Genomic DNA, 26,468 nt, shown 5'->3' with positions numbered 1-26,468 from the left:
TTTAGTAAAAGTCATGGCCAGGTCATTGGCCGCGACTTTTTGGTTATTGCCTGTGACCTGTTTGTGACTTTTACTAAAAAATAGTAAAAAATAATAAAAAATTAAATCGTAAGCCTTAGTAATGATAGGTATTCAGCTCTTGTACAGCACTTTTCAATCTGATGATAGTGCTATTGGCTTACCAAGGAAGTCATTTAAGGTGAGCGACTATCCACTTCTAGATTTTAGTAATTCTCTTCAGTAGTCTTAGTCAAGATGTCAGTGGAGAAGACTCACTACTAGATTAGGGGCAGACAGGCATTTTGGGTCTGGGTTTTTTTTTTTTTCAGTGACTTGCACCTTGTGTAGTCATTTGCACCTGTGGAAATAAGGGTTGTAGTGTTTTACACCTATTTTGCACAGGTTTAGATAACTACATGCTATTTTTTCATAGATTTTAAGGCCAGACTGGATCATTAGATCATCTAGTCTGACCTCCTGTATATAACAGACCATTACATTTCACCAATTACCTGCCAGCTGAGCCCAGTAATTTGTGTTTGACTAAAGCATGTACTGTATTCCAGAAAGGCATGTAGTCTTGATTTGAAGCTATCAACAGGTGGAGAATCTACCATGTCTCTTGGTAGTTTGTTCCACTCGTTAGTTACCCTGACTGCTAAATTTTTTTGTAATTTCTCATTTGAATTTGTGTAAAAGTCAAATGCCTTACAGAAGTTTTTTTGCCTCTACACAGCCAGACTTGTAATCTATTCAAAGAATTAAATCAGGTTTACTTGACAAGGCCTATTTTGCATAAAACAATATTGACTGGCATTAATTATATTCCTATCCTTTAATTGTTTATCAGTTGAATCCCCTATCAGCTTTTCCATTATTTTGCGTGGGTTAAATGTCAGACTAACTGGCCAGTATGAGGCAATGGAGAACCAGGGACCTTTGTGCATGTTTTGCCTATAGTCTCTAAATATTTACCATCACACATTAGCATTTATTAGGTTTAGAGGTTCAAGTTGAAATATCTGCGGAACTCTTCAGAGAGGGGCTCTGCATAATGTAATGCAACTTGGGTATGAGCTATCAAAGTCAAGCTGTGATTTAGAATGTCAGATTAAAATATTAGTCATTGTTGGGCTGTCTATCAAGTTTGCAATGAAGAAAGGATTCTGTTTTTAAAAAAAATGCATTTAAGCACCAAATATGGAGAGACAGTGATGAGGATAGTTGCTCAAATAACTGAGGTCCCAATCACTTACTTCAATAGGGGTGAGGCGGTCTGCATAGAGCCTATATCAGGACTGGGGCTTTTGTACATCATAAACAGAAGCAGTTTTTTCTAAGATCAAAAGGAGGCTGAGCTAATAGGCATTTTGTAATAGATAAAAAGGCAACCTCCTGTCTCTTTGTTTACCAGAAATATAACACTGTGCTGTATTCAAAGTTTATTCATTCAACAATCACATGACAAACTGTGCTCATTTTAATGTAAATTTTTTTTTCTGAATCTATTTATTACAAGATACTTAGTAAACAAGAATAGTTCTTTTATAATAACTTAGTCTCTTTCGTGATACAGTTTTGTGTGGTAGAGGGTTGCCAAATAAACATTACGGTCTACAAGCACACACTTTTGTCACTAGATCTGCTGGCATTTTCCCCATTTTCTGTGTATGGGAAAAACCTTTGTGGGGATATGGCTTATATGCATTTGCAGTTTAGAACCAATCAAATAACCGAATGATTTTTTGCCTCTGAAATGTCCCAGGTGGTTCAGACTAACCAAAAATTTCTCAGAGATTGCATCCTTCACCCCACCCCAAATCTCTGCAAAAATTGAAAATTAGGGCTACAGTGTGCTGCCTGTTCCTGTCATTCTGCTCATAAATAATACCTCTGCCCCTTTGCTTCCTCCACTTTGAGAAATTCCCACTGAACATCTGGAAAGAAAGGGGAGAGAACAACGTCAAATGTGGGTGGGTGGCAGAGGGAATGTTTTCCTAATTCTGTCCACATCCTACACTCCAGCCACTTTTTAAGACAAAGTGCGATGCAAAGTGAAAAGTTAAGACAAAGCGTGATGCCATTTGCAGTAGACTGTACAGATCTCCATATTATGTCTCTTTTCTGCCTGCTTTAATTATCAACAAAATCATTAATATTTAAATTACCACTGATAGGCTTCAGAATCAACAGCTCTTTTAACAGATTAAGACCAGATGGCATCATTATGATAATCTAGTCTGACCTCCAGCATAACAAAGGAAATAGAATTTCATCCAGTATTACCTGTATCAAGCGCATTACTTCTGTCTGAGCTATAGCATATCTTTTAGAAAGACTTCCAGTCCTGATTCAGCTGCTAAAGAATTCACCATTTCCCTATGTTAAGTTGTTCCAATGGTTAATTACCCTCACTGTTAAAATTTAGCATCTTATTTCTAGTCTGACTTTGGTTGCAGCTTGCAACCACTCAATCTTGTTATGCCTTTTTCTGCTAGATTCTGTCTACTGTTAGAAATCTCTTCCTTGTGTAGGTACTTGTAGACTGTGATGAAATCATGACTTAACATTCTCTTGGATAAACTAAATATATTGCACTTAAGTATCTCATTGTAAGGTATATTTTTCCAGACTGCAAATCATTCTTGTAGCTCTTTTCTGAACCCTTTCATATTGTTCAACATCCTTTTGGAAGTGTGGATCCTGGAATGTGACACAATGTTCCAGTTAATGGTCTCAATAACATCACATATAGAGGTAATACTCCATCCCTACTCAATATTCCTGTGTTCTAAGGGTTGTGTTGTCTCTCTTAGCTGCAGCATTGCACTTGGAGCTCATGCTCAGTTGGTTACCCTGTTCCTGTAAGCCTACAGGGGGCTTACCCTGGCAGGCCATGTGCCAAAGGTTGCTGATCCCTGGTGTAACCTATATTCTTTGTTCCTAGATGTCTGACCTTGCATTTGGCTGAATTAAAACTCATGTTGTTCAAATAAGACCACTTTACAGACCAGTCTAGATTGCTTGGGATAACTGACCTATCTCCATAATTATTTACCACTCCACCAATTTTTGTGCAACGTACAACTTTACTAGCAGTGATTTTATATTTTCTTCCAGATCACTGATAAAGATATAAAACAGCATACCCTGAAATGAATAGTGGCGGTTATGATTTCAGGCAGTTTGTAGATTCAGGCAAATAACACCGCATTGTTTTACCCCTTGTTCACTTTCTGAAGATTTTCTTAGCAACGATGGGGGCTAGAGAACCTCCACCCCACCCCTAAATGAAAGCTGTGATTCAGGAACACAAACTGAGGTCACCAAGCTGCTGCAAGTAGGCATAATTTGACCCATGGAAAAGGGACAGAATATTATGAGAGGTTGAAGGTTTTGGATTTCTGAGTGGAGGGTAAGGCAGTTGAAATGGCTTCTTCTAACATTTCACTCGGCACTTTGATATTGTGGAGCATCGGGGGGGTGGGGGTGGCCAGGGTAATGGTACCTCACAATTGGGGGGTAACATGGAAATCACTGGCTGTGTTACTTCTGCTCAACACCACTAAGTGATAGTGCTCCGCAGATTGGAGGATCAGGCCCTATTGTGGAAAAGCTGTGGACAAAATAACTTTTTCTGAGGCTTCAGGGGTATTTCAACCTGGCGGTGTAACTGCAAGTCCAGAGGGCATTGCTGAGTCTCAAAGGCTTTAAAATACAAAGTTTTACACTGAATGTAATAACCTCTTTTGTAGTGCAAGCAAAAAGCAAATCCACTTTTTCAACACCCAAGGGATTGTTTAAACAGAGTGCCAGTAAACAGCAACAAGTGGCAGCCAATCTGCAAATCATAAGAGTTTTTATAACAAATGACATAGCTCAGTCCACTTACTGTGTTAATTGTCGATAGTTTCTGTGATGGGGGATAAATTTTTTTATAAAAAATTATGAAAGAGAAGAGGTGAGCCTATTAAAGAAAACTTAAAGGGAATAACAAAAAAATAATAGGAATGTTACAGGTTACTTACTGAGAATTCACACATTCTATTGTATGTAAGAATACTGAAGTTGTAGTTTCTATCAATACTTCTGGGGATAAAAACAACCAGAAGGTAAATAACACTAGATTTTTTCCAAACTGGGCCAGACCATTGATTCAATACATGAATAAGGGAATAGTCAGTAAGAGAAAGTATGCAGGAACTTAAAGTCGAAGGTAATAGAACCATGCAAAGAACAAATAATGCCAGAAAACTTTATTGCTTTTTGTAGTCAAATTACAAAGCTGATAATTAAAGGGCACACAATGCATGTTGTATATTTAGCTCAGTATTTAAGGCAGTGCCTAATGAAACTACTTGAAAATAAAATCTGAGTGCAAGGGAAAAATTTGGGTAAACAAAATGGTTCGTGTCCAACTCCTGAAAAACAGCTGGAGGCTGAGTATAAACAGATGATTCCTGTAAAGTAATTTACAAATAGGCTTGAGGAGAATTGGAAAAATGCAGTTTCCAAACCCATCTTCATAAGGAATTAAAGTTTGTGGAAATATACAGCATGTGGCTTTTGTTAGGTATTGTAGCCCCACAGGCAGTAACATCGCTATGTAATTTGAAAATAAAGAGCATGGAAACAGAAGAATTGCCATATTGGATCAGAAGAGTGATCAGATTAGTTTGGTATCAGGGGCTGCGCTAGCTTTAGGCAAACTGAGCAGTTGCATAGGATGGCAAATTTGGCCTAGCCACTTCTTCGTCATGACTGAGGGGCAGCCAGGCCAAATCTGCCACCCTAGGCCTGTGAGGAAGGGGGCAGCATGCTGAAGTTTTGCCTAGGCATCAGAATGTCTTGAGCAGCCTCTGTCTAGTATCTGTCTTCGTGACAGTGTCCAGGGGTGAAATCCTGGCCCTACTGAAATCAGTGGGAGCAGGATTTCACCTCAGATGTTTCAGAGGAAGGTGCAAGAATCCTTGTGGACAGTTGTGGAATAATCGGCTAAGGAGGATTTCTTCTTAAACACAGGCGTTAGTAGTTTACATCCCTCTTTTTTATACTATCTAGTGTAACTATTGATGTCATTATTCATATAAATATCTACTGTTCTTTTGAATCCTGCTAAATGCTTGGTCTCAGTGATAATTTTGTGGCAGTGAATTCCAAAGGCTAATTGTGCATGTAATAACATAAATCCTTTAGGCAATTTCTGGAAAACTCTGCAGACTTCTCCTACAAAGTGAAAACTGTTTTTAAATACTAGCTGTTGTTGAGCACAATATAACAGATACTCACTGTCCAAGTGGTGTATTGATCCACCATCCCTAGACTGAGGGACCATGCAAGTGATTCACTGCCAATCAGTTCAGTCTTTCTGTAATAAATTCTTTCCAGTCAGGGAAGAAATGCCTTTTGGATCACTGTCAGATCTCAGAATAGCAGGGCTTTGTGATTTAGGAGATAGGATCCTATTCTTCTGTGTAGAAAACACCTGACAGTGTTGATTCCAAAAACCATAGCAGGGACCTAATTCTCTTCTCGCTTATACTTGTGTAATAGAGAATTAACTCAACTGAGGTCAATAGACCCACATCTGTCCTCACACAGGTGCAAGACCCATTCAAGTTAATATGAGTTGCACCCACGTGCAGGCAGAATTCGGCCCATGAGTTACATTGATGTGAAACTGCTGTGTGAGGAAAATCAGGCCCCAGAACTCCAAGGCCCCAGAACATTCAGGGCCTACTCCCCCCCTCCCCCATGACTTATGTATACTTAAGTTACTGTTTCTTCAGAGACTAATCACCTACTTTGAGGTTCTGCCACCCATCTAAATGTCAGTGTAGTCACTGTAATTGGAGCTGGAAGAAGTCAAACATTTCCCTGGACAGCCTTGAAGCTATTAAGCCACAGATCATCTGTATGTGATCTTAGAGTCCCAGAGAAGCCTTTTTATATGGGACTCAGGATTGATCAAGATACGTCATGTGATAACATACGAAGGGGAGTATGAATGCAGTTATGTCCATCAAGTCCATGTTTGTAGGATAGTCTCATTTTATAACTGCTGGTCCAGATAATGAGTCCCTCTTCCAGTCACAATGTTCTGGATGGTGTCTTAGAGGAGTAAGTGTTTCTGAGGAGGAGTACATCTTGTGTTGTTGTGTCAGGTTGCTAAGTGACTCTGTCTTGACTCACTAGGGACACAGATTACTTCTTGGATTATTTCCAGAGTGGTGTCCTTGATCCTTGTAAAAAAGTTTTTCTCCCAGATGGGCGGAGACTCTGGCCATGCCCAGTTATCTACCGTGGGTGGCCTATATATAGACCCCGGTTTCCTAGTCCTTGCAAACTGGGGACCGTGCCCATTGTGAGTCTTCTTCAGTATCTTCAGATGGGGGATCAAAAAAAAAAATGTCTGTGTCCTGAGGATAATGTCTTCCTGGAGCCAACTCAAAAGGAAAAAGGCCAACAGTACTTTCTTGTTTCAGTGCTGCTTGCATAGCAGTTTTTGAAGAGTCAGCTGGTTGGGCTCACTCTGTGAGGCTTACATTGGGAATACTGCACTCCGTGTAGGGACAGAGGTGGAGATCTTTTGGATGGGAGTTCCCCTTGTGGCTTTAGGGGTCGCTCCAGCAGTTTCCTGCTCAGGGTGATCTCTTCTCTCATCTTCCTGCAGTTTCCTCCTTTTTAAAGGCCTCCTCCCTCATATACATGACTGACAGAGCTGGAGGGGCGAGTGCTCGGCCTGCTCACAGCGCCTCTCTGGTGACTTTCACATCAGTGTGGTACCTTTGCACTCATTCATGATCTTCTAATCCCCTATATTGGGGAAGAGATGTTCTCTTAGCCTGAACAGAGAATGCTCAGGGCCTCTTCCAATAACATCCCCCTTTTTAATATATGCAAATTACTCTCGAGGAACACTTTTAAAGGCTTTGCACAAGTAGAGTATTTTTGAAGGAGATGGTAATTGGCCAATGCACAAGAACGGGAAGATCATTCCAAACAGTAGAGGCAGCATGACAAAAAGCACAAAGGTGAAGAAAGGAAAAAATATGAGGAGCCTACTTTTTTTAAGACTTGAGTTCCTGATGAATTGCCTGACTTACCATCTGGATGACTGAGTCTTGCTAATAGGAGTACAGAAACCTGACCTCTAGGTTATCAAGTCAAGCCCAATCCAGGTTGGCAGTGACTGCAATTAATTATTCTTTGATGGTTGTGAAGTAGCATGTGGGAAATAAGATGGTCTCAGTTCAGTTCTAAATTGATAGATGTCTATGCCACACAATTCACATTCACAAGTGGTATCCCTGTTGTTATTCTTAGTAAATAGTCTAGGGATTGAGTAAGAATAGCAACTGAACTCTTACCCCCCAAAGTGGTCACTCCAGTTGAGACACACTAAAGGTAGTGAAACTTGCACTGCTGTTGCTTGTGCTGATCCTGTTCTGTGGACAAATAAGGAACTTCAGTCTTGGGATGTCTCAAACCAAAACCTTTCTGAAGGAATAAATTCACTTAAAAAGCAAAAACACCCACCTAACCTTTCTTTATCTGTAAAACTTCACTTTTTTAAAAAAAGTCTTAAAACATGAGTTCCCTTATCTAGAGTTATGATAAAAGTTTACAAGGACAATCTAGACTATCAGAGATTTTCTGGTCTCTTAACTGATTTTGAATTCTTAAATTCTCTGTAGCAACAGCTTTTAAAGATCCTTATTGGTGGAGAGAGCTCTGATCTAATCAAATGTAAGGCACATAATGCTGGTATCTAAGAATCTTAAATGAGGTTGTACCATGTGTCTGTGATACTGTGAACATTTGACTTCTGGTAGATGTTCAGCTTCATATAATCCTATTTTGTACATTTGAATCTGTTTCACTTGAGTCTGTCAGTAGTGATAATCAGTTTGGTTTAAGCCTTTTTTTTTTTTTTGGTCCTTTATCTGTATTCCAAAATCTATAAACTGTGAGAACAAGATTTGTAATCCCTGTGAATTATGTGACTTTGGGATGGTGATGAAGTTTTAATTGAAATTGACACAAAAAATTGAAGAACCAAAAAACACAATGTTGGCTATGATTTATCTTGTGTGGAATTCTGCGTCTCTCTTAGATCCAAAACTGCTTATTAGTGTTTAAGTGTTGGCAGTATACTCAGTAGTGTTCAAAACGTAAAATACGGGTACTTCTTCCTTTGAATAGTGCTCTCTGCATATTTCTTCTCATGGGATGCAGCAATAGATGCAGCCAGAACAATAACATTCTACTAGCAGTAGCCATTGGAGCATACCCCCCTCCCCCACCCTCATTACTGAACTCTGGATGTTCTAGGACAACCATCACCAACTGGATGGTTACATTGTTGCTATGTGGATCTAATAGTAGAGGTTACATTAGTACACAGGGTTACCTAGTTTTATTTAGAGATAGTTAAAGGATAACATGATGTATCAGAAGGCAAAGAAGCCTGAATTCAAAAGATGTGTTTCTCATGCCTGGTGGTTTCCCAGCATCAGATGCACATGTCAGATAATTGGCATGTTTGGGGGAAGAGCATTCTCCCTCTAAATGTCCGATCTGCTCAACGTTTACCACAAGGGCAAGGAAAGAGGCAAAACAGGCTCCAGGCAACTTTATTGCAGGAAGCACTGACAGTGGCAGGTGATTCTCTTAATTGGATTTTTGGAGTTTTGATACAAAACTACTCAAGATAGTTAAATCCCAGGCAGACTGCGAAGAGCTACAAGAGGATCTCTCAAAACTGAGTGACTGGGCAACAAAATGGCAGATGAAATTCAGTGTTGTTAGATGCAAAGTAATGCACATTGGAAAATGTAATCCCAACTATACATATAAAATAATGGGGTCTAAATTAGCTGTTACCGCTCAAGAAAGAGATCTTTGAGTCATTGTGGATAGTTATCTGAAAACATCCATTCAGTTTGCGGTGGCAGTCAAAAAAGTGAACAGAATGTTGGGAATCATTAAGAAAGGGATAGATAATAAGACAGAAAATACCATATTGCATCTGTATAAATCAATGGAATGCTCACATCTGGAATACTGCATGCAGATGTGGTCACCCCAATTCAAAAAGATATATTGGAATTGGAAAAGGTTCAGAAAAGAGCAACAAAAATGGTTAGGGGTATGGAACGGCTGACATATTATAGAATCATAGAATATCAGGGTTGGAAGGGACCCCAGAAGGTCATCTAGTCCAACCCCCTGCTCAAAGCAGGACCAATTCCCAGTTAAATCATCCCAGCCAGGGCTTTGTCAAGCCTGACCTTAAAAACCTCTAAGGAAGGAGATTCTACCACCTCCCTAGGTAACGCATTCCAGTGTTTCACCACCCTCTTAGTGAAAAAGTTTTTCCTAATATCCAATCTAAACCTCCCCCACTGCAACTTGAGACCATTACTCCTCGTTCTGTCATCTGCTACCATTGAGAACAGTCTAGAGCCATCCTCTTTGGAACCCCCTTTCAGGTAGTTGAAAGCAGCTATCAAATCCCCCCTCATTCTTCTCTTCTGCAGGCTAAACAATCCCAGCTCCCTCAGCCTCTCCTCATAACTCATGTGTTCCAGTCCCCTAATCATTTTTGTTGCCCTTCGCTGGACTCTCTCCAATTTATCCACATCCTTCTTGAAGTGTGGGGCCCAAAACTGGACACAGTACTCCAGATGAGGCCTCACCAATGTCGAATAGAGGGGAACGATCACGTCCCTCGATCTGCTCGCTATGCCCCTACTTATACATCCCAAAATGCCATTGGCCTTCTTGGCAACAAGGGCACACTGCTGACTCATATCCAGCTTCTCGTCCACTGTCACCCCTAGGTCCTTTTCCGCAGAACTGCTGCCTAGCCATTCGGTCCCTAGTCTGTAGCTGTGCATTGGGTTCTTCCGTCCTAGGTGCAGGACCCTGCACTTATCCTTATTGAACCTCATCAGATTTCTTTTGGCCCAATCCTCCAATTTGTCTAGGTCTTTCTGTATCCTACCCCTGCCCTCCAGCGTATCTACCACTCCTCCCAGTTTAGTATCATCCGCAAATTTGCTGAGAGTGCAATCCACACCATCCTCCAGATCATTTATGAAGATATTGAACAAAACTGGCCCCAGGACCGACCCCTGGGGTACTCCACTTGATACCGGCTGCCAACTAGATATGGAGCCATTGATCACTACCCGTTGAGCCCGACAATCTAGCCAGCTTTCTACCCACCTTGTAGTGCATTCATCCAGCCCATACTTCCTTAACTTGCTGACAAGAATACTGTGGGAGACCGTGTCAAAAGCTTTGCTAAAGTCAAGAAACAATACATCCACTGCTTTCCCTTCATCCACAGAACCAGTAATCTCATCATAAAAGGCGATTAGATTAGTCAGGCATGACCTTCCCTTGGTGAATCCATGCTGGCTGTTCCTGATCACTTTCCTCTCATGCAAGTGCTTCAGGATTGATATGAGGAGAGATTAATAAGACTGGGACTTTTCAGCTTGGAAAGAGGCGACTAAGGGGGGATATGACAGAGGTTTATAAAATCATAACTTGTGAGGAGAAAGTAAAGAAGAAAGTGTTATTTACTCCTTCTCATAACACACGAACTGGGGGTCATCAAATGAAATTAATAGGCAGCTGATTTAAAACAAACAAAAGGAAGCATTTTTTTCCCCACAGTGCTCTCAAAGTCAACCTGTGGAAATCCTTGCCAGAGGATGTTGTGAAGGCCAAGACTATAAGAGCGTTCAAAAAAGAACTAGATAAGCTCATGGAGGATAGGTCCATCAATGGCTATTAGCCAGGATAGACAGGGATGGTGTTCCTAGCCTCTGTTTGCCATAAGCTGTGAATGGGCAATGGGATGGATCACTTGATGATTACCAGTTCTGTTCATTCCCTGTGGGCACCTGGCATTGGCCACTGCTGGAAGACAGGATACTGGGCTAGATGGACCTTTGGTCTGACTCAGTATGGCTGTTCTTATGTTCTCAGGGACTGGCTTTGGCTCTGACCCCATCCAATTCAGCAGGGAAGAAGCGAGATTCAGCTTCTATGTCAGATGCAGGATCCTAAAAAGCTAAGGGGGAGGGGTGGGAAGGAAAGAAAAGTGACATGACTGAATGAGTGACAGACTCTTTCCAGAGCTGTCTCATTTCAAAGGCTCAATTGTGGTACCGAGAAAAAAAAAAAGTGCACCGTCCTCGATGTCGGACCCATTACAAAGAGCCAATCTGGGAGAGAAGGACTTACAGGGACAGAATCTCATTATGGAGCCAGGCTCTGATTCAAGTTATCAGAATCAGATAACTCTGAAAGTCAGCTCCATACAGTATAAATTGGTTAGTCTCTAAGGTGCCACAAGTACTTCTTTTCTTTTTGTGATAGCAGTAGTTCATCGGGCAGATTTGTCTCCGGCTCTGTTGACAGTTGACCCAGATACTGCATCTCAGGACACACCAGGCATGTTACCACAACCAGTCAGGCTGACTACTTCTCTGAGAGTCAGCGAAGAAGAGGAAAGGGCCAGGAGCTCTCTGCTGCTGCCTCTTCCACTGGCCCCTTTGGGATCCCCGGAGAAGAACATCTCTCTGCTCTCTTTTTTCAAGGAGGTTGTGTCAGGAGGACATTCAGTTGTCAGATCCAACAGATAAGGACCAGCCAATGCAGCTTACTCAGAACAAGCCATTTATAGAAATAGGTGAAATATTATCTGAACTGGAGCTCTAGTCTGCCTCAGAAGTAATGTATGAAAATGTGGGGGACATCTCAGTATCATCACCATCGGAAGATGCTATAGTCTTTCATGAGTTAGTATCTTGAATGTCAAAGATATTAGATATTGTCAAGGTTCCTCCCTCACTCTGAACTCTAGGGTACAGATGTGGGGACCTGCATGAAAAACCTCCTAAGCTTATCTTTACCAGCTTAGGTCAAAACTTCCCCAAAGTACAAAATATTCCACCCTTTGTCCTTGGATTGGCCGCTACCACCACCAAACAAATACTGGTTACTGGGGAAGAGCTGTTTGGAAACGTCTTTCTCCCCAAATACTTCCCAAAACCTTGCACCCCAGTTCCTGGACAAGGTTTGGTAAAAAGCCTCACCAATTTGCCTAGGTGAGTACAGACCCAAACCCTTGGATCTGAGAACAATGAAAAAGCATTCAGTTTTCTTACAAGAAGACTTTTAATAGAAATAGAAGTAAATAGAAGTAAAGAAATCACCTCTGTAAAATCAGGATGGTAGATACCTTACAGGGTAATTAGATTCAAAACATAGAGAATCCCTCTAGGCAAAACCTTAAGTTACAAAAAAGATACACAGACAGAAATAGTTATTCTATTCAGCACAATTCTTTTCTCAGCCATTTAAAGAAATCATAATCTAACACATACCTAGCTAGATTACTTACTAAAAGTTCTAAGACTCCATTCCTGGTCTATCTCCGGCAAAGACACAGCATAAAGACAGACAGAGACCCTTTGTTTCTCTCCCTCCTCCCAGCTTTTGAAAGTATCTTGTCTCCTCATTGGTCATTTTGGTCAGGTGCCAGCGAGGTTACCTTTAGCTTCTTAACCCTTTACAGGTGAGAGGATTTTTCCCCTGGCCAGGAGGGATTTCAAAGGGGTTTACCCTTCCCTTTATATTTATGACAAATATTCCTTCTGTTTTTGTGGAGGAATCATCACATCCTATCTTCAATATTTTGGGACAGCGTCTAGTCAATGAGCCTCACTTCTCTTGTTAGAGGGATTGCTTCAGTCAGCAAAGACAGCCTGTAAAACACTCTCAACCATTCAGTCTCTATGTAAAAAGGCAGACAAAATATATAAGTTCCTTCAAGAAGGACTTGCTATGTTTCATACTCATCCACCTCCTAATTTGTTGGTGTTTGAAGTGGGACTTCACAGATCAAAAGGAGCTCAAGCTCACTCTACTCCGTTGGACAAGAAAGGGAAAAGGCTGGACGTGTTAGGAAGAAAAATACTTTCTTTAGCTACATTAAACATATGCCTATCTGACTCTGAAGCTGTCATGGCTAGGTACCAATACCATCTCTAGAGCAAAATGTCCTCTTTTCTTCGTGCACTTCCAAGGGAACACAAACAGTGTCATTCAGTCAAAATGGCATTTGATAAATGTTGCGAAGCAACAGTTCAGAGTGGCTTTTGACTCCTCAGATACTTCAGCAAGATCAGTAACTTCGGCTGTCTCACTAAGGAGACACACATGGTTAAGATCAGTGGGACTTCCTCGTGAGACAAAAATGGGGCTAGAGGACCTTCTATTTGAAGGAGAAGGACTGTTTAAACCGATGAACCACTAGAGAAAATGAAGGAAGGGTACACTTTTCAATCCCCCTACGTCAGTATTACTGACCATGGATGCATCTACTCTGGGATGGGGAGTCCACTTGACCAACCAGTTGTTGGTCAGAGATCACTGGTCAGCAAAGGAGAAGAACTTACACATCAATATTTTAGAATTGATAGCAATCAGACTAACTCTAAGGTCTTTTCTGCCTCAACTCAAAAACAAAGCCGTTCAGGTAGTAAGAGACAGTATGACAGCGTTATATTATCGAAACAGTACTCCAGGGGGAGTAATAGCCATTAATGGACTTAACCTCCATGAATTTATCCAGTTCTCTTTTAAACCCTGTTATAGTCCTAGCCTTCACAACCTCCTCAGGCAAGGAGTTCCACAGGTTGACTGTGCACTGTGTGAAGAAGAACTTCCTTTTATTTGTTTTAAACCTGCTGCCATTGATTTCATTTGGTGGCCACTAGTTCTTATATTATGGGAACAAGTAAATAACATTTCCTTATTCACTTTTTCCATACCACTCATGATTTTATATATCTCTATCATAGCCCCCCCTTAATCTCCTCTTTTCCAAGCTGAAAAGTCCTAGCCTCTTTAATCTCTTCTCATATGGGACCCGTTCCAAACCCATTCTGGAACAGCCTTCTCAGGGGAGTGGCTGAAGTGGACACAAAAAACCTCACTTACTTCAAGACTGAGCTTGATAAGTTTGTGGAAGGGGTGGTATGGTGAGACTGCCTTCAATGGCATGTAGGTAATCTGCAACTGCTAGTAGCAAATATCCCCAATGGCCAGTGATGGGACACTAGATGGGGAGGGCTCAGAGTTACTACAGAGAATTCTTTCCTGGTGTCTGGCTGATGGGTCTTGCTGAAATGCTCAGGATCCAACTGACTACCATATGTGGGGATGGGAAGGAATTTTCCCCTGCGTCAGATTGGCAGAGACCCTGGGAGTTTTTTGTCTTTCTTTGCAGTATGGGGCACGCAGGTCACTTGCAGGTTTCAACTAGTTTAAATGGTGGATTCTCTGTAATTTGAAGTCTTTAAATCATGATTTAAGGACTTCAGTAATTCAGCCAGAGGTCATGGGTCTATTACAGGAGTGGGTGGGTGAGGTTCCATGGCCTGCAATGTGCAGGAGGTCAGAGCAGATGATCATGATGGTCCCTTCTGGCGTTAACGTCTATAAGCCCATCAGAAGGCAGGTCCTGATTCAGCTTACGCTGTCTTGGGGACCTGATGAACCTGAAGAAATGGGTACTGGGTTTAGTATTTTGTACTCTTCCTTATGGTAATAGTAGGGATATATGCCATATTTGATCCTTTACCCTGATTATAAGGTCAATAGCTGCCCTTATCTGTATGTCGTCTTTGGGATGTCCATAATTAAGCATCAAGCATTCATAGTAATGATTTGTATCACTTATTTCTTAATTCCTATATGTAGAATCATAGGATCATAGAGTTGTAGCCCTGGAAGGGACCTCAGGAGGTCATCTAGTGCAGTCCCCTGCACTCATGGCAGGACTAAGTATTATCTCGAGCATTCTGGACAGGTGTTTGTCTAACCTGCATTACAAATCCCCGATGACAAAGATTCCACAACTTCTCTAGGCAATTTATTCTTGTACTTAACCACCCTGACAGTTAGGAAGTTTTTCCTAAACCGTCTTTGTTGCAATTTAAGCCCATTGGTTCTTGTCCTATCCTCAGAGGTGAAGGAGAACAATTTTTCTCCCTCTTCCATGTAACAACCTTTTATGTGCTTGAAAACTGTTATCATGTCCACTTTCAGTCTTCTGTTCTCCAGATTAAATAAGCTCAATTTTTTCAATCTTCCCTCATAGGTCATGTTTTCTAGATCTTTAATCATTTTTATAGCTCTTCTCTGGATTTTCTCCAATTTGTCCACATCTTTCCTGAAACGTGGCACCCAGAACTGGACACAGTACTTCAGTTGAGGCCTAATCAGCACAGAGTAGAGTCAAAGAATTACTTCTCGTGTCTTGCTTGCAAAACTCCTGCTAATACATCCCAGAATGATGTTTGCTTTTTTTGCAACAGTGTTACACTATTGACTCATATTAGGTTGTGATGCACTATGACTCACAGATCCCTTTCTGCAGGACTCCTTCCTAGGCACTCATTTCCCATTTTGTATGTGTGCAACTGATTGTTTCTTCCTAAGTGGAGTATTTTGCATTTGTCCTTATTGAATTTCATCTTATTTGGTCATCAGACCATTTTCTCCAGTTTGTCCAGATGATTTTGAATTTTAATCCTATCTTCCAAAGCACTTGCAACCCCTCCTAGCTTGATATTGTCTGCAAACTTTATAAGTGTACTCTCTATGTAGACCATTATCTAAATCAAAGGTCCCCAAACTGTGGGGTCCCCCCCAGGGGGATGTGGAGGAATGTTTCAGAGGGGCACGGCTGGGGCCTTGGCCAGCCCCCATGGGGACTAGGTATGGAGTGCCATCCAGTTCCTCTCCATGCTGACTGTTACTTATCACTTTATTATCTTCTAGGTGATTGCTAATTATGTGCTACATTATCTTTCCAGGTCCTGAAATTAATCTGACTGGTTTGTAATTCCCTGGGTTGTCCTTATTTCCCTTTTTATAGATGGGCACTATATTTGCCCTTTTCCAGTCCTCTGGAATCTCTTTTCCATGACTTTTCGAAGATAATAATGGCTCAGATATCTCCTCAGTCAGCTCCTTGAGTATTCTAGGACGTATTTAATCAGGCCTTGGTGATTTGAAGACATCTAACTTGTCTAAGTAATGTTTAACTTGTTCTTTCCCTATTTTAGCCTCTGCCAATGAAAATGAGGTAGGATCATTCAGTCTAACTGCTTAGATACTGCATAGCAACCTAATTGCTAAAGGCTCCCCTTCCCCAACTTCTTTCTTGCAGAATCCTGTGGTGTAGTATATCTATTTGTGGTTACTCATTTGTCTCTGAGAATGACAGTGCAAAATAACTGTAGATCAGATATCTCCTTAGTCCTACACTAGTCAGCTAACTCACAGCCTCTAGTGTACAACAGACCTAATAACTCATTTGCTTATGTTTATATATTTTTCCTCCATGCATGTTCCTAATACGCTAATAAGAAATACACTCCATCTTATACTTTTATAATGTCATTTTACCTCTAGCAAGCATAAAATCACCCTTGAGTCAGTGTCATAGGTCATAAAGTCAGGTCAGAGATCAACTGGTGAGATATGCTCAGATGATCCTACCTGATGATCCATGCCTTGTGGTCCAGAAGAAGGCAAAACCCCCTCAAGGTCCCTTTCAATCTGACTTGAGAGAAAATTCTTTAATGACCCCAAATCTGTTTGACCCTGAGCATGTGAACAAGACAAACCAGCCAGGCACCTGAGAAAGAAGAGTGTCGGTCTGTATCACCTTAGAGCTCTGGTCAGTGTCCTGTATCCAGTTATGGCCGTCTCTGAAGCTCTGAAGTATGAGATTTTATGATAGTCATTGTCATAATGTAGAGCTGCTGGTGTTATGAGTATATTGAAGGCAATGCAGAATTTACTGTTCTCTCTATGGCCCATGAAGGAAGGGAATGAACAGGGGGATTAGTAGATTCAGACTCTAAGGCCAGAAGGGACCACCACAACCATCTAGCCTGACCCCCGGAACACATGTAGCATTTCTCCCAGCAGCTGGATTAAAGCACATCTTTCAGAAAGATATCTAATCTCCTTTTAAAAACTCCAGGTGATGGTGAGTCCACCACCTCCCCTGCTATGCTGTTAAATTGTTTAATTACTGTCACTAGTAGGAAATTGCATCTTATTTTAAGGTTGAATTTGTCTAACTTCAGCTTCTACTTTTCACAGAATGATAATGTCATATCTGATCTCTCAGTCCTCTTCCTCAAAGGAAACCTGCACAACACCTTCAAAAGATAAGCCTGGGAACTTAAATTCATAACTCTGCTAGACACCAGAAATTATGGACTTAATAAGGACCAGGGCTGGCCCTAGACCAAATGGTGCCCAGGCGAGGAGCATCTTTGGTGCCCCCCTCCATTTGTTAAACTTTTGAATACTTTATTTTTTTTATTGCATTTGTAGCCCATTTCACGACTTTGATGCATGATTTATCCCTGTCATATAAGACTATAAATTCTTACGCTAGGATCTGTAAATCTGTATTTATTTATGCCACATTTCAGTAAATAAAAAAATCCATTTCCACTAAGCTTATAGAAACTTTTTAATTTTAAGAATAACTGAAATGTACTAATACCAAGAAATTTAGGGAGGAATCATAGAATCTCAGGGTTGGAAGGGACCTCAGGAGGTCATCTAGTCCAACCCCCTGCTCAAAGCAGGACCAATCCCCAATTTTTGCCCCACATCCCTAAATGGCCCCCTCAAGGATTGAACTCACAACCCTGGGTTTAGCAGACCAATGCTTAAACCACTGAGCTATCTCTCCCCCACCCAACTGTGCACCAACATTGGTTGGGCCAATATTAAAATGTGTTACAGTAGGTGACAGCCTTAGAATGTTAACCCTAGTCCATTAGTTCAAAAGGTCGCATTTCTTGCCTTTGCCCTCCCGAACTTAAGCACGGCGTCAGAGAGATCAAAAGACTAGCCAATAACATTTTAAAGCGATAAAATAGCAAGTGATGTCAGTCTCTGGTCGCCCATTGTCAATTGAAGATACGTTTTAATTAGCCTGAGCTTCGAAAAGCTGTGCTCACCACTTGTGACTGTGTCTAGCAGCGTGAGTAGAATCCTCAAAGTGTCCTTCAGCTCTGCATCATGAATGAATTGGAGAACTTGGAGGGGAAAGTGCTTCCCATGTGGCAAAATGTGACACATGTCCAATTTGATATAGAGGCCTTTATCGAACATTCAAACATTCCCCATGTGTCAGCGTCCAGTGAAGGTCCGTACAATTGTTCAAGAGTGTTTTCCTGTCTGCCTGCAGCTTATAAGCCCCTTCCTCCCCCGCCCCCAGTGTTTTCATGGTGTTTCATTTATTCAAACCTTTCTTCGATGGACACTCAAGCAGTGTGAATGAGCGACCAAAAAAACTCCCTCTTGAATTTTTCTTCCAAGATTCCCATCACCTCATCTCTGCCCTTGTAACCAAACTGTCTCTTCTTCCGATAACATGAATTTCCTTGAAGACGGGCCCAACTCCTAAGTTTTTCAGTCCTGGTGATCCACCAGTGCCTGCAAGATCATGGAGAAGTATCCCTTTCGGTTGATGTACTCTGTTGCAAGGTGGTTGGGGGCCAAAATTGGGATATACGTTCCATCTATTGCCCTGCTGCAGTTAGGGAATCCCATTGCCTCAAAGCCATCAACTGTTTTCTGCACATTGTCGTGAGTCACAGTCCTTCATGGTAGGAGGCGATTAATGGCCCTGCACACTTGCATCACGGTAACCCCCAAGATGGACCGTGATTTGTGACTGATTGGTAGCAGTCTGGAGTTGCCAGTTTCCATACAGAGATCGCCACTTGCTTTTCCTCAGTGAGAGCAGCTCTCATTCTTGTGTCCTTGCACCACAGTTCCAGGGGAGAACTCCACACACAGGTCCAGGAAGGTTGATTGGCACATCCGAAAGTTTTATAGCCACTGCTCATCATCCCATACATGCATCATGATGCGATCTCACCACTCGGTGCTTGTTTCCTGAGCCCAGTACCGTCAGTCTACTGTGGCAAGCTAGTTCATGAATGCCAGCAGCAATCTTGAATTATTTGTTTTCATGGCAAACAGCGGGGCAGGCATCACCAATTCACTCTCTGTTTTGAATCTCTGCTCATGAAATACTGCAGGACCAGCTGTGTTGTGTTCATAATGCTCATCATCAGACTGGTCAGCAGATCAGGATCCATGCTGCCAGGCAGAGATGGTGGGCACATAGTTTACAAGGATGGTTGGAAAACAGCACAAAATGAAGTAGGAAGCCCATGGAATGGTGGGATGGAAAGACCTACGTCACGGGACGGCGAGCACGTCTCCATGATGTGCCATGATCCGTTCCCAGAGATTTCAGTGGCAGAGGGTGGCGAGTTGCACAGTGGGATAGCTACCTACAGTGCAACGCTCTCTCTGTCGTTGTAAGAGCGACGACTGTGGACATGTTCCACCAACACAAGGAGCATTGTGTGGACGTGCACAACCGATGGCATTAAATGACTTATGATTATCGATATTACTTAAGTCCACTTAACTCTGTAGTGTAGACATGGCCTCACTCTCTCTGCTATCACTTAAGTATTGTGGACCACGTTATCAATACTCAGTGCCCATAATTGGGGCCATATTTTACAGTGCTCAGTACTCAACAGCTTGCACTGTGACACTTCTGGCAAGATTTTCAGAAGAGCTTTTTTAATATACTGAACTTTTTGAAAATCTGGCCATTTATTTTGCTGTCTAGATTGGAGCTGAGCTCTTCGTTAATAGAAATACGTCCCTTTGTTAATCTGTCCATTTCTTCCTAATTGCATTTTTACTATGTCTTTTATTACTATTAATGCTGATAGAACACTTTGTAATGTATTTGCAAAACACCATAACAATCATTCTATATTTAAAACTTTACAATCTGAACATTTTAATTACCAAGTTTTATATTTGTGAGTGAGCTAGCCAACCGGCAGTTTTCTCTGACATTTTTAAACTTCAAAAGCCTTGTCAGGTCAGACAGAGTAAATCTTTTGGCTAGTATTGCATCCATATTCTGCTTAGTTGAGGTTAGCATCTTTCTTTCCATATATTTAATGAATGGATATCAAGCCGTGAAATGTGTCCCCATATAATTTCTTGTGACATATTTATAACTCCATGAGACATTGCAAAGATTTCTCTTGACTCTTTGATGAAGATTCAGCAGCTTTCAAAAGTCTGGTTACATGTTTTTTTTTTTACCCAGCTTAACATAATTAAAATAAGATTTCTGTGTTCACTCACAACCAGATGTGTCTCCTGAGTTACCCACAATTGGCAGAGCTTGGAATTAAAGGTTATTTCTTTTCCTTGGATTTATGACAGAGGAAGTATTTTATACAGCTCTAGAAATAATTCAGGATAGGACATCAACAGAATTTGAGCAGGGCAGTGCCTTTGGCGATATGGGAGTGCCAGAAAATATTTTCTTTATATCTGGAGCTGGGTGAAATTTTTGGAATGAAAAAACAACAACCACCACCAGTTTTGAGTTGACCAAAACTATTTGTGAATTTGGGTCAAATCTGGCAAATAGTTTTGGCCAAAAAAATGAAGAAAATTTTTGAAAAAGTCAAAAATTTTTTTTTTTTTTTTTTACATTTTCAAAATAAAATGTTTATACTTCTAAATCAACCCTACCCTCAAAAAATTAATTTCAGGTTGAGCAGAATGTTTTGACTCAAACTGAACTTTTTCAGGTTTTTTTCTTCATTTCTGTGAGAAACTGAAAACATTTCTGGTTTGGGGTTTAACCTGAAGTGAGGACTTTTTTTTCTGTTTCTGCATTTTTCAGTTCTGCCACTGAATGGAAAATCAGTTATTCCCTCAGTTCTATTTCTATCCCAAGCCCTTTAGTTAACTACCCAAAGTATTGATGAAGACTGTGTTGGAGATGATAATGAAGTATATGGTTCTTTTGTTTTTTGAGATTTAGATGTTTTATCTGATAGTGGACACTTCCTTCCTGTGTGTGTGGGATTTCAATCTCTAGCTTAGTGTTTTACATTTTGGTTTGTCTAGTCTACATGCTATAATTTGTAGAGTTTGGTATATTTGGAAGAGAAATATTATGAAAGAGATTCCAGTTTAAAGAAAATTCTCTAACAGGGATAATTCTGGACCATATCCGCAATGTAATGATTTATTTGGACATATCACTAGAATTGTTGTATAAAACTGTTAAAGGATTTTAAGAATTGTTATTACTCCTATCTCTTTTTAGTCCCAAAATATTACTATAATAGTGTGTTCATAGTGACACAAATTTACCTTATTTTCTGACTTATTTTCGTAAGTGTCATTTCTAACGTATATTTCCTTGCTATACATTTTGTGACTCATTTTTTATTGATGGGAAATTTTAAGCTTTTCTACTTACCCAGAATTCCACTCCTTTTAAAAGGGACTGATTGTCAAAATATTCTTTATTTCCTGCTTTCTATGCTGGTAAGAGTATACAATACCCAGGGTCTGGACAGTGGAGAGGAAGGAAGCTGGTGAGGGTGCTAACTTGGGACTTAAGAGACCAGGGTTCAATTCACTGTTCTGCCATAGACTTCTTGTGTAGCCTTGGACAAGTCACCTTGGGTACATCTATGCTTCAGTTAGACACCCATGGCTGGCCTGTGCCAGCTGATTTGGGCTCATGGGGCTCAAGCTAAGGGGCTGTTTAGCTGCGGTGTAAATGTTTGGGCTCAGGCTGGAGCCCAGGTTCTAGGACCCTGTGAGGTGGGAGGATCCCAGAGCTCAGGCTGCAGTTCGAGCCCCAACTTCTACATTGACACTGGCCATACCTGGGTGTCTAACTGCAGTGTAGACATACCCTGAGTCTCTCTGTGCCGCAGTTCCTTATCTGTAATATCAGGGTGACTTCTTACCTCTCAGGGGTTGTGATGATAAATATGGTAAAGACTGTAAAGTGTTCAGTTACCACAGTAATAGGGCGGTGGAGGCTTGTGAGTACCTGAGAAAACAAATTAATACATAAATAAATTACTCTTTCTGCTCCATTGACTGAATATAACAATTTTTATTGTATATTCAAATAGGTGGTTGAATCCTTTATTTGTTACTGGTCACAAACGAAAGCTTGAAGAAGATGATATGTATAAAGTGCTGGCTGAAGATTCGTCAGAGAGGGTTGGAGAGGAGTTGCAATGGTAAGGAAAAAATCAACACTTCATGTAGTCACGTCTTCAAAGAGGAGTGCTCTGGGAGGAAAACATATACAGTAACTCCTCACTTAACAACATCCTCCCAGTTAATATTGTTTCACTATTAGGTTGCTGACCTATTCGAGAACATACTCCCTTAAAGTCCTGCAATGTTCCCTTATAACGTTGTTTGGCTCCCCCCCATTCTGCCCGCCTGGCGCTCCCGCTGGAGAGTGGAGTCGGGGTGCGGGGACTTCCCCTGCTCTGCCCATCCAGCATTCCAGCCAGGGTTCAGGCAAGCCCCTGCGCCCCGACCACGCTCCCTGGCTGGAGCGCCAGGCAGGCGGAATGTGGCAAGCCCCTGCACTCCAGCCCTGCTATGCCCCTGCCTCAACCAAGCTTCACAATCATTGGTGAGTACAGTATTAAATTGTTTGTTAAAAATTATTTAAAACTTATACTGTGTATGTATATAATGTCTTTTGTTTGGTGAAAAAAATTTCCCTGGAACCTAACCCCTATTTTCATTAGTTCTTATGTGGAAATTAGATTCGCTTAACATCATTTCGCTTAAAGTTGCATTTTTCAAGAACGTAACTAGGACAATAAGTGAGGAGTTACTGTAAAAGAATTTGCATTATTATCTTTTCTTCAAAGATGCTTCATTTGAATGGCACTCTACAAAATGCCTGGAATCGAAGATTCTGTACTCTGACATTCCAGGAATTATATCTTAATAAAGCAATTCTATGCTGTGGTAAAGATATATTATCCAACTTTCTCCCCTTATAGAGACAGGGGAACAAGTCTATGCTTTCTACGTTTTTGCTTGAAAAACAAAACAAACTGAATTAGTAGGGGCAAAAACATTCCCTTAGTAAAGGTGAAAAATGCCACTGATTGATAGAGAGGGTTTAGCTGTACAGGACATCTAAGGGCTTATCTTCATTAGGATTTTTTGTACTGGTATAAAGAAAAGGAGTACTTGTGGCACCTTAGAGACTAACCAATTTATTTGAGCATGAGCTTTCGTGAGCTACAGCTCACTTCATCAGATGCATACCGTGGAAACTGCAGAAGACATTATATACACACAGAGACCATGAAAAAATACCTCCTCCCGCCCCACTGTCCTGCTGGTAATAGCTTATCTAAAATGATCATCAAGTTGGGCCATTTCCAGCACAAATCCAGGTTTTCTCACCCTCCGCCCCGCCACACACAAATTCACTCTCCTGCTGGTAATAGCCCATCCAAAGTGACCACTCTCTTCACAATGTGTATGATAATCAAGGTGGGCCATTTCCTGCACAAATCCAGGTTCTTTCACCCCCTCACCCCCCAGGAACCTATCCTTGCAACAAAGCCTGTTGGTAACTGCCCACATATCTATTCAGGGGACACCATCACAGGGCCTAATAACATCAGCCACATTATCAGAGGCTCGTTCACCTGCACATCCACCAATGTGATATATGCCATCATGTGCCAGCAATGCCCCTCTGCCATTTACATTGGTCAAACTGGACAGTCTCTACGTAAAAGAATAAATGGACACAAATCAGATGTCAAGAATTATAACATTCATAAACCAGTCGGAGAACACTTCAATCTCTCTGGTCACGCAATCACAGACATGAAGGTCGCTATCTTACAACAAAAAAACTTCAAATCCAGACTCCAGCGAGAAACTGCTGAATTGGAATTCATTTGCAAATTGGATACTATTAATTTAGGCTTAAATAGAGACTGGGAGTGGCTAAGTCATTATGCAAGGTAGCCTATTTCCCCTTGTTTTTTCCTACCCCTCCCCCGACGTTCTGGTTAAACTTGGATTTAAACTTGGAGAGTGATCAGTTTGGATGAGGTATTGCCAGGAGAGTGAGTTTGTGTGTGTGTGTGTGTGTGTCCCGGGGTGTGTGTGTGTGTGTGAGAGAGCCTGGATTTGTGCTGGAAATGGCCCACCTTGATTACCATGCACATTGTAGGGAGAGTGGTCACTTTGGATAAGCTATTACCAGCAGGAGAGTGAGTTTGTGTGTGTATGGGGGTGGGGGGGGCGTGAGAGAACCTGGATTTGTTCAGGAAATGGCCCACCTTGATTATCATACACATTGTGAAGAGAGTGGTCACTTTGGATGGGCTATTACCAGCAGGAGAGTGAGTTTGTGTGTGGCGGGGCGGAGGGTGAGAAAACCTGGATTTGTGCTGGAAATGGCCCAACTTGATGATCACTTTAGATAAGCTATTACCAGCAGGACAGTGGAGCCGGAGGAGGTATTGTTTCATGGTCTCTGTGTGTATATAATGTCTTCTGCAGTTTCCACAGTATGCATCCGATGAAGCGAGCTGTAGCTCACGAAAGCTCATGCTCAGATAAATTGGTTAGTCTCTAAGGTGCCACAAGTACTCCTTTTCTTTTTGCGAATACAGACTAACACGGCTGTTCCTCTGAAACTTGTACTGGTATAGGTCCAGTGGTATGAGTAGGCTTGGCAGAACTTGATTTTTTTATAACGTGACAGTTAATATTAATGTTTGTTTTGAAACACTTTGAAAATTTAAATTGATAAAAATAAAAGTCATGCAAAATTATGGGTTTTAAGCTTTTTTCAGTTTTTATTGATTGTAATTTTTCACAGCTGTGGGAAGTTTTGGCAGGATCAGACAATAGGAGGGATCAGACAAGAATTATTTAATGACCGACTGAGATTTTAAAAGTTTAAGCTTTATAGCTGTTAAAACACAAATTATCAACATCACATGTGTAAGTTTACAAAGTAACTATGCCTAAATCAGGCTTCTAAGTTTTCAAACAGCATTTTTCTTACTCTGCCTATCTGTAAATTTCTGTTGTTATCAATGGAAATATTTTTTGTTGGCTTGTGTATGTAGGGTGAAATCAATTGGTCTACTGACATTTACTGATAAAATCTAATCCTTCCAAGCGTAGGTATAAATATCCTTTTTCAAGGCAGGCTTAAAGGTTAAGTGAGTCCATTCCAGATATGTGCCAGGATCACGTACCAAGAGTGTATCTTTATTATAACATGTTTTAAGAGAATAACTGTTTATGCAAGTAATTTTCTTTCTTGACTCCTACAGGAACCTCATCAGTACCTCTGTTATAGGAGAGAGGTTTTTATTATATAGTAACTTGAAACAAGTAGTGTTTCAATATATCTGCAGAGGGCTTTCCTACTGAAAGATACTCTCCTCTCTACCAGAGGAGTGGTGGCATGGCCTCTTAACTTCCTGCTGTTACATGAGGTGAGGCAGCTATGGAGGAGGTGGACAGAACCTTCTGAAAGGTCTAATTGTCACTCTTAACTAAATTGGGAGCAGGAACTTCTCTGTAGAGGAGAAGGAGCAAGGAGAGGCAACAACTTCTTTGATCCTGAGTTAGCTAGAGCAGAAGTAGTAGTTAAATTGATAATCCCCGTGGAATGCAGCATTTAACATCTATTCAGCAGATCTTTGCAGAATTCCAAGAATATTAGCATAGTAGAACCTAATTATGGTGGAGGTGAATATCAATTTGAGCGTGTTCTCATTATAATCAAAGTGAAAATCCACTGACATGCCTTGAAGAGTTCAGGGCTTACACTGTAAAGGAGGGTGAAGTCTTTCCAGTGACTCTTGCAATAATTGCACTTCCTTCCCATGTGGTCAGGAAAAATGCTTGCATAGACATAATGGCATATTTAGCAGAATCTATGGGTCTATGTGTGCATTTTCACTTTCTATTCTACTTGACAACACACAAGGAGAATCATTCGTAAATCATAGAATCACAGAATCGTTGGACTGGAAGGGACCTCGAGAGGTCATCTAGTTCAGTGCCCTGCACTCATGGCAGGACTAAGTATTATCTCGAGCATTCTGGACAGGTGTTTGTCTAACCTGCATTACAAATCTCCAGTGATGGAGATTCCACAATCTCCCTAGGCAATTTATTCCAGTGCTTAACCACCCTGACAGGAAGTTTCTCCTAATGTCCAATCTGAACCGCGCTTGCTACAATTTAAGCCCATTGCTTCTTGTTCTATTCTCAGAGGTGAAGGAGAACAATTTTTTTCCTTCCTCCTTGTAACAACCTTTTATGTGCTTGAAAACGGTTGTCATGTCCCTCCTTAGTCTTCTCTTCTCCAGACTAAACAAACCCAGTTTTTTCAGTCTTCCCTGATAAATCATGTTTTCTAGTTTTTAAATAATTTTTGTTGCTCTTCTCTGGACTTTCTCCCATTT

General features: G+C 41.1%; 1 protein-coding gene across 11 annotated transcripts in view; it reads left to right on the top strand.

The window, feature by feature from the left end:
- ABCC4 (ATP binding cassette subfamily C member 4 (PEL blood group)) overlaps nt 1-26,468 on the top strand; it is a 214,241-nt gene that overhangs the window by 3,685 nt on the left and 184,088 nt on the right. For 10 of the 11 annotated variants that reach the window (XM_073347885.2, XM_073347866.2, XM_073347808.2 and 7 more), the window contains one exon: nt 22,116-22,226. In XM_073347885.2, coding sequence (XP_073203986.1) covers nt 22,116-22,226 — 111 coding nt within the window. Of the gene's footprint in view, nt 1-22,115; nt 22,227-25,304; nt 25,491-26,468 lie in introns of those variants that run through there. The other variant, XM_073347874.2, reaches the window with a different exon arrangement.

This window comes from Lepidochelys kempii, chromosome 1 (genome assembly GCF_965140285.1).
Source record: "Lepidochelys kempii isolate rLepKem1 chromosome 1, rLepKem1.hap1, whole genome shotgun sequence".
In the NCBI taxonomy this organism is placed as follows: Eukaryota; Metazoa; Chordata; order Testudines; family Cheloniidae; genus Lepidochelys; species Lepidochelys kempii.
This window is presented reverse-complemented; position numbering and strand designations above follow the sequence as displayed.